A 14,125-nucleotide genomic window follows, 5' to 3' on the forward strand; every position below is an offset into this window, starting at 1 on the left:
ATACCTATAGAAAAGTGGTAAAGGTGCTAAAAGAAAAAAACGCCGGATACCACACCTACCTACCTAATTGAAATCGGATAAAAGCTACAAAGTAGTAATCAGAGGACTACACCCAAAGACAAACACAAACAATATATGTGAGGAACTAGCCAAAATCGGACACCATGTAAGGGTAATAAACAACATAAAGAAATTTGATACTAAACAACCACTACCGCTATTCCTAGTAGAACTCGAACCGAACAAAAATAACAAGAAAATTTGCGAAATAAAAGCAATCCTAAACACAATATTTACAGTCGAACCACCCAGACACAAAAAAGACATTCCACAATCATGCGGTGTCAACAATATGGACACAGAAAAAACTACTGCAATAGAAAACCGGAGTGTGTCAAATGTGCAGAAAAGCACTTGACAACGTACTGCCCATACACGGGAAAAATAAACGAGGTAAAGTGCTACAACTGCAACGGAAACCACCCAGCAAGCTACAAAGGCTGTCCAGCCAGAAAAATACTCCAACGCAAACTGCTTCCGCCGCTTCGAAGCAGGACATACAATTACTATCACATACAACAAGACAGCGCAGAAGCTGAGACACCAACAAACGTACAGCACGTAACGAACATCAACCACAATAATACCAACACCTCTGGCAGTCGAAGCTACGCGCAAGTAACCAAGCAAATAACACCCGTAGACAACCAAAACCATAACAATAAGACCAACGACACTACAGAAATAAAAGAACTACTAAAGCAATCCATCAAAAGCATGTTAACAAAAACGATAAGCAAACTAAACACAGGATTCAAACAGCAATCACAACAAATCACAGCTATGATACACCTGATAACAAACATGCTAAGCAAAAAGTAAAAATAGACATACCAAAAATAGCTGCCTGGAACTCTAACGGCCTACAACAAAGGGTCCTTGAAACCAAAGCATTCCTGTATCACAACAACATAGACATACTACTCGTATCAGAAACGCACTTCACAACAAAAAGCTACATAAAAATACCGTACTATACCATATACGATACCAAGCACCCCTCAGGAAAAGCACACGGAGGGACCGCAGTAATAATAAGAAACGACAATTAAACACCACCTACACAGCCAAGTCAGCAAAGAACACATACAAGCAACCATCGTTACCGTACAAACTAGCAGCAACCGTCTACAGCTGTCAGCAGTATATGCACCACCGCGACACAAAATTACAGCACAAATGTGGGAAGAATACTTCCAACAATTAGGCGACAAGTATATCGCAGCAGGAGACTACAACACAAAGCACACAACATAGGGTCAAGAATCACTACACCTCGAGGCAGAACCCTGGAAAAACACATCAGGAAAAACAACCTCAATATATTATCCACAGGAAGACTGACATACTGGCCGACAGATCTGAGCAAAATCCCTGACCTATTCGATTTTGCAGTCACAAAGGGACTAAATGGAAATAAAATAAATATAGCACCCAGCCTCCAGCTTAGCTTCGACCATACACCCATAATAATTACATACAGAAACAAGCCAATACTCTACAACAATCTAGAGACACTATGCAACAAATCCACCAATTGGCAAACCATCAAAGAAATAATCGAGAGCAAAATCAACTGCAACATCCCATTGAAAACGGCCGAAAACATCGAACAAGCTGTAACAACACTCACAGAAACTATACAAGAAGCAGCACGGGCGACCACTAAATCTGAACCTGCCACTAGCCAAACAAAACCAATCCCATCAGACATCCTCGAAAAAATTAGAGAATAAAGAAAAGCGAAAGCAAAATGGCAAAAACATAGAACAAAAGAAAACAATAAACACCTAAACAAACTCGCAAAGGAAATAAAAAACAAAATAAAAGATCACAATAACAACGAATTCACAAAGTTCATAGAGTCACTATCTGCACACGAGAACTACAACTACTCACTACACTATGGAAAGCCACCAAAAAAAAAAAAAAAAAAAAAAAAAAATTAAAGAAGGCAATAAAACCAGCCCCAGCAATCAGAAAAGCAGACAACACATGGGCAAGAAGCAACGAAGAGCAAGCTGAAGAATTTTTCTACCACCTATGCAACACATTTACACCACACAACATCAATAACAGCAACCACAATAGCCATACGGACGACGATGCGCTAACCACTAGCACCGCAATTGACAAGCAATACACCATACCTAAAACAACAGCACAAGAAATTAGAAACATAATCGAAAAAACAAAAAACAACAAAGCACCAGGAATCGATCTAATCAATGGGAAAATCTTGAAAAACCTTCCTCCAACAGCGATACGACTAATCACAATAATATTCAATGCAATACTAAGAATCCAATACTATCCTAAATTATGGAAACAAGCACAGATCATAATGTTACCCAAACCAGTCAAAGACCCACACGAAACAACATCTTACAGACCAATATCACTACTTCCCGTGCTCTCCAAAATACTAGAAAAAGTAATATACGCCCGACTAAAATCAATAATAGAGAAGGAAAAATTAATACCAGACCATAAATTTGGATTCAGAAACAAACACTCCACCATAGAACAAATGCACAGGCTCGTCAACGAAATAATACACCTTGTAGCAGCTACGGACCTTAACCTTGTAACAGCAGCCACAATACTACAAAAACACATCACAAAAATAGAAAAGTGGCTACAAGACAAACAAATTAAAGCTAACCCTAACAAATGCAACCACATCACATTCACACTCTGAAAGCAGATAACACCAACATCTTCCTGAACGGCACGCAAATAACACAAACAAGGCAAGTCAAATACCTTGGAATTCACATAGATACACACTTCACATGGAAACAGCACATCAAATCGATAATAGACAAAATACAGATAGCAAGGAGACAAATGCACTGGCTAACAAGCCGAAAATCCAAAGTAAGCACAGAAATCAAACTGAAAATATACAAAATAATCATAAAGCCAATCTGGACATACGGAATTCCACTATGGGGAACAGCAGCAATGAGCCATATAAACAAAACAGAAACAATCCAAGCCAAAATCCTTAGAACAATGGTAAACGCCCCGTGATACGTTAGAAACGAGGACATACGGAAAGACCTGGGAATACCAACGGTCAAGAAAGAGATTACCAGATTCGCAACAAGATACAGAGTAAGAATAGAAACACACTCGAACCAGCTGGTAGCTGAAACGTGCAACACAACAAATATCGCAAGAAGACTAAAAAGGAAACACCCAATAGACCTCATAAAAGATATAACTTAGAAAAAACGAAGCTGGCACCCCGCTGGGGGTAGCTGCCCACATGCTATATTTATTTTTTATTTTTATTTTTTTTTCTTCACCAACAAGATATAACACTTTACCAAATGTTCATAAGGACAAATTGTAAAATAACCAAAATAAAATAAATAAAAAAAAATAATATCCCATTCCATGTCTATAATTGTTGGTACCGAAATTATAAAGAAAACTTTGTTTTGTCGAGTAAGCAATGTGAGTTCTGAGATATCTAAAATATTTTGGAAATTTTCTTCCTTTGGTATAAAAGCGTTTCCTACTGTTTTGCTACCTAGTACTTGGTCGTAATTGCTAATAAAAGTTCCACGATCAATTATCTGTGGGCTTATTATTCCTTGTTTTCAAAGAGTGTGTCTATATTTTTGTTAATTACATCTAATCTAATCGTTTGCGTCTGGAGTTCCAAAAAGAGTTTTACTAATAGATCCGATAGCTATTAGTCCTCGTGTAATTGTGAGATGAATGTGAGCTAAGAATTGCAATTTGATGCTAAGTGTTCTGACACTATTTAGTTTTGCTTGTAAAGAGCGTATTTCCGGTAATATGTTACAATTTTTCTGTGTCTCGCAATGATTCTTAACTTCGGCTACTCTATTTTCAGTATATCTTACTTGTTCTAATACGATTCTAATATCTATTCCTATAATAACATTTATGTGTTCGCCATAAAGATATACCTTGGATATTTTCCCATGAAATATTCCATTATTAACAATAGGGATTATTTTTAATCCGTTAAGGATGGTAATGCTGGTGGCAAGGGTGATCGTCCTGAAAAATAAGGTTTTATTCTGTTACCGTGGATTTTCTTAACTCGATCTCTAATAAGAATCTTATAATACGGTGTTTTGACTGACTTAATAACGTAAGGTCCTAACCATTCGTCATCCAATTTATCTGATTTATGATCATTGTGAAGGAGTATACGATCTCCTTCCTTAAATAAGGCTTGAGTTTTAGTGATTTTTCTTTCCTGATCTCTTATGTATCTTTTTCTACTTTGTTCAAGAGTGTTCTTCGCTAACATTCTATATTTGTGCAATTGTTTTTGCCATAGTGTAAACATTTCTTCGTAGGTGTAATTGGAAGTTCGGGGTACGGAAGATTGGAGGTTAGCTTTTCTTCCAAATGTTAGTTCAAAGGGTGAAAATCCAGTTGCATCGTGTATCGCAGTATTATACCCCAAGCAAATAAAGTCTAATACCTGATCCCATTCTTCATTAGAATCGTGTAGACTTGTGCGAATCATGTCCTTTACTGTGGCATGTGTTCGTTCTAAGGATCCGTTAGATTGAGGATGGAAACTAGTGGTCTTTATATGTTTAATTTTAAATGCTTCTTTGAATTTTTCCATTAGTTCGCTAATAAAGTTTTGTTCCTGATCTGTTAGTATTGTTTTAGGTGCTGAGAAGATATAAATGTAATGGTGTAGTAATCCATCGATAATTGATTCGGTTCGTTGTGTTTTCAGTGGTACTAAAACGAGATATTTCGTTAGATCATCGTGAATCGAAAGAATGTATTGATTTCCACGTGTGGTTTTAGGCATCGGACCAATTAGATCCATGGCTATTTTTTCGTTTGGTTCTACTGGTGTCCGAGGAATTACAGGTTGTTCCTTGGGTCTGATTCTAACTAGCTTTTGTCGTTGACAAGTTTCACAGTTTTTTTTATAAAATCTTCTATCTTTTCCATGAGGTGTGGGATTTTGAATTGGTCTTTGATTTTACTACATGTCTTTTGAATACCTAAGTGTCCACTAATATCGTTATGGTTTTCGCGTATAATGTCTAGAGCTTGTTCGTCAGTTATAGTCTGTATCGGTTCGTATGCAAAAGTTATTTCTTCAATTTGATCGTTGACAAACATGAGTGTTACTTTGATTCTAGCTTTTTCGGTTTCGGTAAAACTATTGTCTCCTATTCCGATTTTCTTGTGTTTCTTGGTTAATTCTACAATTTTTCGAATCCAAGTGTCTTTGTCGAATGGACCTAATGTTTCTCTACTCAATTGATAGAATGTGTGGTCGTTTGGCGTGATTTTAAGTCGTCTCGGTGGCGTCGCGTCTTCTGCCCATACGTCAAACTGTTCTACAATGTCTTTAGAGTTTTCAGGTTTGTCTGGGACTGGTTTGTCAGTAATTTGGTAAACTTTTCTGGAAAGTGCGTCGGCTGCTGTGTTCTCTTTACCTTTGCAGTACTGAATCTCGTATTCGTATTCTTCGAGTTTAAGTCTCTATCTAATTAAACGCGAAGAAGGGTCTTTGCAATTTTTGAGCCAAGTGGGTGTTTGGTGATCGGTTCGAATAATAAATCGTCTTCTTAATAGGTATTGCCTGAGTCTTTTAACTGCCCATACGATAGCTAATAATTCCTTTTCTGTGGTAGAATAATTTTTCTCTGGTGAGTTGAGTGTTCGGGATATGTAACAGCAAGGATGTCCGTCTTGTGATAGGATTGCGCCTATTCCTTCATTGGAAGCGTCTGTGGTGAGTGTGAATGTTTTCGTGTAGTCTGGGTATGCTAAAACTGGAGCTGAGCATAACTTTTCTTTTAGTGTGTCAAAGCTTGTTTGTTGCGTTTCTGTCCATCTAAAAGGATTGTCTTTCTTTGTGAGATCTGTTAATGGTTTGGCGAGTTTGGAAAAGTTTTTAATGAATTTTCTGTAATATTCTGCTAATCCGAGAAATGATTTTACGTCTGTTGGTGTTTTGGGAATTTTGAAGTCTTTAACTGCGGAGATCTTTTTAAGATTTGGTTTTATGCCCTCGTGCGTTATGACGTGTCCTAAGTATTCTAATTCAGGTTTTAGAAATTGGCATTTGTCGGGTTGGATTTTTAGTCTTAACTTTTTTAATCTTTGTAATACTATAGCAAGGTGTTCGTTATGTTGTTGAATTGTACTACCGAATATTATTATGTCGTCAAGGTATACAAGCAGTATTTATTCAATAATCCTCGTAACGCGGTATCCATCATGCGTTGGAAGGTGGCTGGGGCGTTTTTTAAACCGAATGGCATACGATTGTAGTGAAAGTGTCCCTGAGGTGTGCTAAAAGCTGTATATTTTTTTGAGTCGGGGTCCATAGGTATTTGATGGAATCCTGAAGATAAATCTAGAGCAGAAAAGAATTTGGCGTTACCTAATTGTGATAAAATGTCGTCGATTGTCGGTAATGGGTAGGCGTCTTGGTCGGTAAGTTCATTTAGCTTTCGAAAGTCAATAACTATACGCCATTTTTGTTTGCCTGATGCGTCTGGTTTCTTGGGTACTACGCATACTGGACTGTTATAAGGAGAATCTGATTCTCCAATAATATCTTTATCTAACATTTCTTTCATTTGTCTTTTGATTTCTGCTTTATGGGCTTCGGCAGGTCGGTATGATTTAGTATTGACGGTTTTGTTTTCGCGTAAGGTGATGGTGTGTTTTGTTAAGTTGGTAAAAGGTAGATTATCAGGTTCTAGGTTAAATACGTCTATATAATGTAGGAGGATCTTTTCAATAGGAATACGAAGTTTGTCTTCAATATGGTCTAGTCTAATTATTTGTTTCATTTTGGCAACTTTATCGAGATCATTTTCATAAGAAAGATCATTAGTAATTACAGTTGGTTGCTCACCAGTTTTGCAGAAACATACTCTCGTCGGAACTTTATCCAGATAAATTGTCTCGTCTTTGGTTTGCCCTGGGAGAATGGTTTTCGGCTCCTGAAAAAATATTTCGTTCCCGTTTAGTTGTATTGATTCGTTGCTAATTTGGTATGAGTAGTTAGAAAGTAGTTAAGGAAAGATAGCACCGTTTTACCTTAGACGAGTGAAAGCCCCTGCAGGCCTAACTACTAAAGGTAGCAAGAGTACTGGGTACACTTGTGCGTCAAAGTAGCGATGTGTCATCTTTACGGAAGAGAACTAGAGATGGTCGCCTGATGTTACGTCAGGATAGAAGGATTTGTGGTTACCCCACTACGCTCGGATCACGCCACCATTCGCACCTATGATGACGTATGCCACTTTCTTTGCGAAAATAAAATAACGACATTTATGGAATTCGTTGCTTGATGGCAACTATGCGCTCGTCGATGAATTGTATATTTTCCGTCGGGCAGATAAGACGATCTGTCTGCGACACTGTAGGACCGCGAGCGACGGTTAGAAATACGGCTTATACTAAGCCTCATGGCGTAACACAGGTCTCACAGTAGAAAACTGTTTATTTTTTTACCGCATTACTTTCTTTTGGTGAACAAACACGTTTTTTTTCCCCTTTCGGCAACTGATTTATTATATGGAGTTTCCCATCTAAACGTTGTTCCTTATTTATTCCGGAAGGCCTGCCATACACATTGTTATTCTGAAAGTTACTTACGAGCTGACTTACTAATAATTTGACAAATTTATAGTGTGACAAAGCGCTTTCTCTGTTCCTTTCCTGAGAAATCTTGTAAAGTATAGAAGCATTTATTACGCTTGTTTCTAGTCTCTAAAAGAACAATTCCCGCCACCATTCCAACAATTTCCTCAGGAAACAATATATTTATGCATACTGATCGGCTTTGTCTACAATGCTTGAGAGGCACACTTGAAGTAGAACGTCGCACATCGGTGGTGCTTGAAAGGGACGCAACCTTTCAACCTGCAATCTTTTTTTTTTTTTTTTTTCGTGGAGGAAATCCGCACGGACACCCGCCGCCTCTAGGGGGAAGGGCGGCGTGGTAGTGTTGGACTCCAACCGACTAAAACCTCCACGAAGACTGTCTCTACCGCGTCGAGGGGAGCCCGGGAACCGCTGCGGCGACACACCGCCCCCCCCCCCTTCAACCTGCAACCTAAATGATACCCAACACGTCCTTATCACCTCATTACTACTATGATCTGTTCAACAACAGAATCTATAAGATACATGTTTACCAAAAATACATTTCACAAGATTTTCACAAGTTCAGCAGTGACACTGAAGAAATAGGAAACATAACGGACAAAATAAATGATAATTTAAATTGTTTTAATAAGTAACTATCGATACAAATATTTTTCGACGTGATGGGCTATTTCACTCAAAATCGATTATTTTTCTACTTGGATTTTATTCAAATTCAAGGAGAGGAGGAGAAAGTTAATTCATAATTTTGCTGATATCTAAATTACTTAAAAAGTACAAACCTTCTAAATGGCTAGATTTTTCCAGTTTTTACGAAACCTACTTTCATATAAAAATCTTTATTTCTACAGGTATTATATATATGAGTTTTGCTTCTTTAGAAGTAAAAGTTTTTAATTACTTTTATGTTTCATTCATAAAGTGATTTTTGGAAATAGTTGAAGATGATGATTTTTTTTATTATTATAAACAACTTATAATATTGCAAGAAGACAATTTAAGGTAAAGAGAAAAGTGTTTTATCTCTTCTTTTTTCTATTACTTAAAGAAGAAAACTATTTTAAAACCTCAAAACAGTACTTATTGTTATTAATATAATACGACGAATATGCCCTTTTATAGTATATTTTCTTATATATACATGTAGGAAATAGTATAGTGCCAGTAGGTTTGGTAACGGTATGATTGTTACAATATCGTTTGATACTTCATCAATCTATGTTTACGCAGTCATTATTCGTCATTAACCACTCTGGTTACAATGGTTCTCTTTTTAATATGCTGACAACACACACCCGATATCTCCCAGGCAATGTCTTTACGATATTGCACTATACTATATTCCTACATACATAGCTACATATAGTATTATATTTTCTTTCTTTTAATAATTTTATCAAAGATTGGATTTTGATGGAATACTAAACTGTAATAAATAAGAAAAAGAGAGAAGAAAAAGTCAGAAGTAATAATTCATTCACTGTATATTATAATATTATTTGTGAAAAAGGAAAAAGTGGAAGAGGCCAGAAAAATTAATATTAATTATAGAAAAAGGAGGTTTTTGATGAAAAAAGATTGTTTATGACACACTCCAATGAAGGATGCTTCTGTTTTTTATTCTGAGCAAAGTACAAAAGTTCAGCTTAAAATCTAACGTCATTGTTCATTTCATGAATGCTCGACGGAGCATCTTGACATAACTCACAATAATTTAATTAAGGCAACTCTGTCGTAAATCTACGCGTTAGTCATCTTTAAATATATTACTATTTATCATCCGATAAATCATAAAGCTTAATTCCTGTTATATGCCGGTTGGCTATAATACGTTTTCTATATGCCCGTTATTTCCACGATTACGAATAATAAGAAAAAATGCGAAGAACATTTGGAATTTTGAATGACAAACTACTCCGACTAGATAAGCAAGCGATTTTTCAGGCAGAATGCATTTATTTGAATTACAAATATTATGTGCTATTTACAGACTCCTTCTACGTACATTTAGGATCTTGCTAATATTTTTTCTATAAAGAATAAATTAATATATTAGGAATAAATTGTATTAAATGACCAAATAATGATTATGAACTTCCTGTAATATGTTTGTTCTTAGAAAAAGAACAGAAAAGGAAACAAAAATCTTGTGCTACATGGTTTTTCATTTAAGAGAAAACAGGAAAATGATGAACGCGCGATGATAATTAGACTGTATATACATATAGAAAATAAAACATGCTTTTATCCAAATTGGGATATTTTATCTGTATTTGAAAAAATATGAATCTGCATAAATATATACAGCCTATTTCTAAATGGCGAATAGTTGTAAATATAAGAATATTGCGAATTAAGATTGCTCCTCTTAAATATTTGTTCATATACAAATGTTTATGATAGTCTTTATTTTATATATTAGTTACGAGCTTTCCTTCAGCAAATGTTCTTCAATACAGTCAGCACAAAACATAAGATATATGTATGTGCTTATATTACACTTTGAATTATCGAAAAGATTATTTGCATTGTGATTTATTGCTTTCAGCGAATTAGCATTTTATATATTAATAGAATAATTTATAGGAATCCAAGTTTTATGAAGGTTTTCGATATCAATTACACGATATTAACAGTTTAAGTTAATATCAACGATATTAATCAATAGTATTTCTATTATCGATTCTTATGCGATTCTGTTCAACTTTCAATGTTTCGACGTGTTATTTTCGAATCAATGAAGCTATCCAATACTGTATAATACTAATTTAAATTTGACATCACACTAATAGGTTTTAATAAATTATTGTCCTTTCTCTAACTTTTCTAACAAAGGAATTCTTAATTAAATGCAGTACGATCGATCACTTATTACATTAAGTCAACGCAAAAGTTCGTTTGCTCATTTATTCAGTCGCGTGGAAAGTATTATAGTATATTTACAGCAGGTGAACGAATGCTCGATCGCTCTCCACTCTAGAAAAATAAAGAAATAAAAGTGGAGATATATAATCTGTTCATGTTTTCATGATGTATGTGTGCAATCTCCACAAATGTTCGCACGCGTACGTCAAGAAAACATGGACAGATACACGTTTCCACTTTTATTTCTTAATTTTATTAGAGTGGGAGAAGGGCGGACATCTGTTCGATCGATCTGGACTCTAGACGCACTATTAGGAGTATGTCTTTTTTAAATAATAAAAAATTAAGGATAGCAACAATTATCAGTGCCATATGATCTATGTGACAAAATGATAGCAAAGTAAAGTATATTTCTTAAGACAAATTGAAGTATGAGTGAAGTATGACTTTTTTTCTTACTTGAAACTTCATTTACAGAAACAAATGAACTTTTGCATTAATCTATATTAATTGGTTTCTATTTTTTAGTCATAGCTCTGAATCGTATCTGCAGGGAAATTTTCATTTAATGTAAGTTATGATGAACCAGATACATATATGAAACATACCGTTGCAGAAGTATAAGAAACAAGTATAACGATGCTATTAGCTTTAGAAAATAATTGTGCTTTTACTTCTACAGTTTACAGAAGTACTTCGAATTAAGACACCTCTGTGTGTTCTTTTTTGTATATTTATATAAAATAAGTAAAAGGTATAAAATAGGTAAAATAATAGGTATAAAAAAGGTAATTGATTATTAAATTATCATTTAATTTAGTTTTGTATGATTCAAACTTCTAGATGAATGCAATGACAGCGAAGAGCTCTACTCAAAATTACGTATTCTTCGTGTTTCACTTTAATAAAAATTACACAGAAATTACTGAAATTATTCTTTTACTCTTACAAAATTTATAAAAATCATTATCATCATTAGAGATATTTCAAACGATACTTTGACTTCAAAAACCAGTCGTCCCTTAGCGAAAATAAAATTTCGAAATCTAGCTGCACCAATTATTAATTGTAGAAAATCATCATCATCGAAAATGACCACTAGATCATTAAAATCATCAAAATTAATCATTATATCAATATGCTCAAAATGGGAAAGTATCGGAACAAAAGAAATAAATATTAATCGAAATGAGAAATACTTGAATGATCAAGATTTTATCAACTTCTTAAAGATGAAGACACATTTCGACTATAAAAGCACATAATTTTTTTCTACAGCTAATCTCAATTTCAATCCTACTTTCGTTTCAATAATATAATATATAACAACGTTTTAAGAAATACTTTAACATAAAATTGACAGAAGAAATCATAATGTTAATAATGTTGACAATGACACCTTGAACAATCACACTTGTATATTGATAAAATATTCTTTAACAATAGAAAAACGTGATTCAGTCGACAATAACTCCAAAAATTTAATGAAGTTTCGCATCCAACAACAGAAGTACAATCGACGAACAATACGATATCACCCAATTATTGATTGTAGGTACATTCCAAAGATGCTTTTAACACTTTGCACTTACGACTGTTTTAATATCATGAATTGCAATGTATTCAGTTCACAAAATTATTAATCATGAATTTTATATTTAAAAATATGTTCTTCCTTCCGAAAAATATGTTCTTCCTTATGTAAATTTTGCAAGCACTATATTTAACAAGAAATCAAATCTGCAAATAACGATAAGAATCTAGACAATCAATAATTATCTTGATTTTTTTTAATAAAAGTTTCGAAGAAAATTTCATTGTAGAAGGCAATTTATCTATTTTAGAGTGAATTTCATTCCATAATTATTATTTCGCGTAATTATTTGGGCAATTTGAGAAAATATTACTTTTAAGACACTATAAAATATAAATGTACACTTCCTTCCGTGAGTCATAAGACACAAACTTTTAACATAAGTTTTAATAAAATACGTATTTAATAAAATCTTCAGAAAAGAATATAATTTAGTCTTCATTATAGTACACGTGGTTAATAAATATCAAATTCGTTTCGTAATTACAACATTCATTTATATCTATCCTAAGTATTGTATATTAAGCTTCTCGTGAATTACGGGCAATAGTATACACACATTAATATATTGAAGAATAAATGATACTAATTAATATTTCTTAATTGATGCAAACGTAAATAAAGCAATCATACATTTTTTCTCATAAATTCTGAAATTTTTAATTGTCGACTTGACAAAAAGAGATGTTAAAATACTTTCCAAGCGCAAAGGGTTAACAGAAAGGAACGGTTTATGCATATAGTCTGATCCAAAATATTTCAAATTTCTAACACAAACATGTAATATGCATGTTGCGATCACAGAGCAGTTTCCAGAGTCGGAACACTAGGACTACGAGCGACGTTTTGCATTGTAGGATTCTGAGGGGACTCTGATCTCGCGCGGAACATATTCTTCGCATAAGCATGCTGTTCCTGATTGGTCGATGTACCAGATAAGAACTGGGCCCTAGCTAGTTGATTGCTAATTCTTCTCGACTCAAAAGCGCTTATCGCTTGCTGACACGAAGGGGTAAGTTGCGAACAATTTACAGGATACGAGATCGTCGTGAAATTGGTAGTCTTGCTTTGCGAATGCGTGTCTGAAGTAATTGAAACGGGCGGTAGAGTACTTGGAAATGAAGGAACTGAAGCACTGATCTCACGATTATTATTGTTATTCACAGTGGAATTCTTTGTGAATGCTTGTTGCGCGTTTGTTGTTTGTACATTTTTACTGGAAGATTCTGTTTCTATTATATCAGGAGCTTTCGTATCTGAAGATTCTATATTAGAGAATTTTAATCTGTCGTTACACGCGATGGAATCTTTATTGCTTTCATCGCCACAGAGGTCCAATTGTCGCCTAACGTTCAGTCTTAACACGGGAGAAGTATTCTCTGGAGATGGTTTCATGGCCTTTTCCTCAGCAGCTGTGTCTTCGATTATCGTAGACGACAGTACATCCGTTCGTGGCGTTTGAAATCTCCAGACTGAGCGGGGACTAAGGACTTTGGCCAACGAAGTCGTTTGTTGGACGTTTGATGATTGCTGCTGTTGGTTCTGCTGTCGTGATAGTTTCAGCTGCTCTGCCGCCGAGACCCTTACGGGCCCGGTCTTCACGCTCTGTTGAAGGAGCAGCCTTTTGAAGTCCAGTCGCGATGTGGCGGGCGAGGATGGTTGAACGTTTTGTGTTGCCTGAAATGGAGTGAATAAGATGAACTGATCTTTATTGATATTACTGGCTTCCTTAGTTAAAATGTTCTATCTACTATTTCGTAACATTTGAGAAAACTTTTATTGTTATTTATGCCTTCTTTGTTTCGCATCATTTCATTAAAAATATTTAATTATTAGTTCATAACAACCCATACGATTTCTACGAATTTCTACGAATTACAACTCGACTTCACTTAAAACGTAAGACATGGAGAGAATTCCAAATATTTCAACATATCTTGGAAAAAATACTAGATA

The 14,125-nt window shown here is 34.9% G+C and overlaps 1 protein-coding gene across 2 annotated transcripts in view; it reads right to left on the minus strand.

Annotated features, from left to right (window-relative positions):
• Nucleotides 1-9,310: 9,310 nt before the first annotated feature.
• Nucleotides 9,311-14,125, minus strand: part of LOC132904513 (serine-rich adhesin for platelets) — a 210,698-nt gene continuing 205,883 nt past the window's right edge. For both annotated transcript variants that reach the window (XM_060955081.1, XM_060955080.1), the window contains one exon: nt 9,311-13,846. In XM_060955081.1, the coding sequence (XP_060811064.1) occupies nt 12,968-13,846 (879 nt within the window). In that variant the 3' untranslated portion in view covers nt 9,311-12,967. The remainder of the gene's footprint in view (nt 13,847-14,125) is intronic.

This window comes from Bombus pascuorum, chromosome 2 (assembly GCF_905332965.1).
Source record: "Bombus pascuorum chromosome 2, iyBomPasc1.1, whole genome shotgun sequence".
In the NCBI taxonomy this organism is placed as follows: domain Eukaryota; kingdom Metazoa; phylum Arthropoda; class Insecta; order Hymenoptera; family Apidae; genus Bombus; species Bombus pascuorum.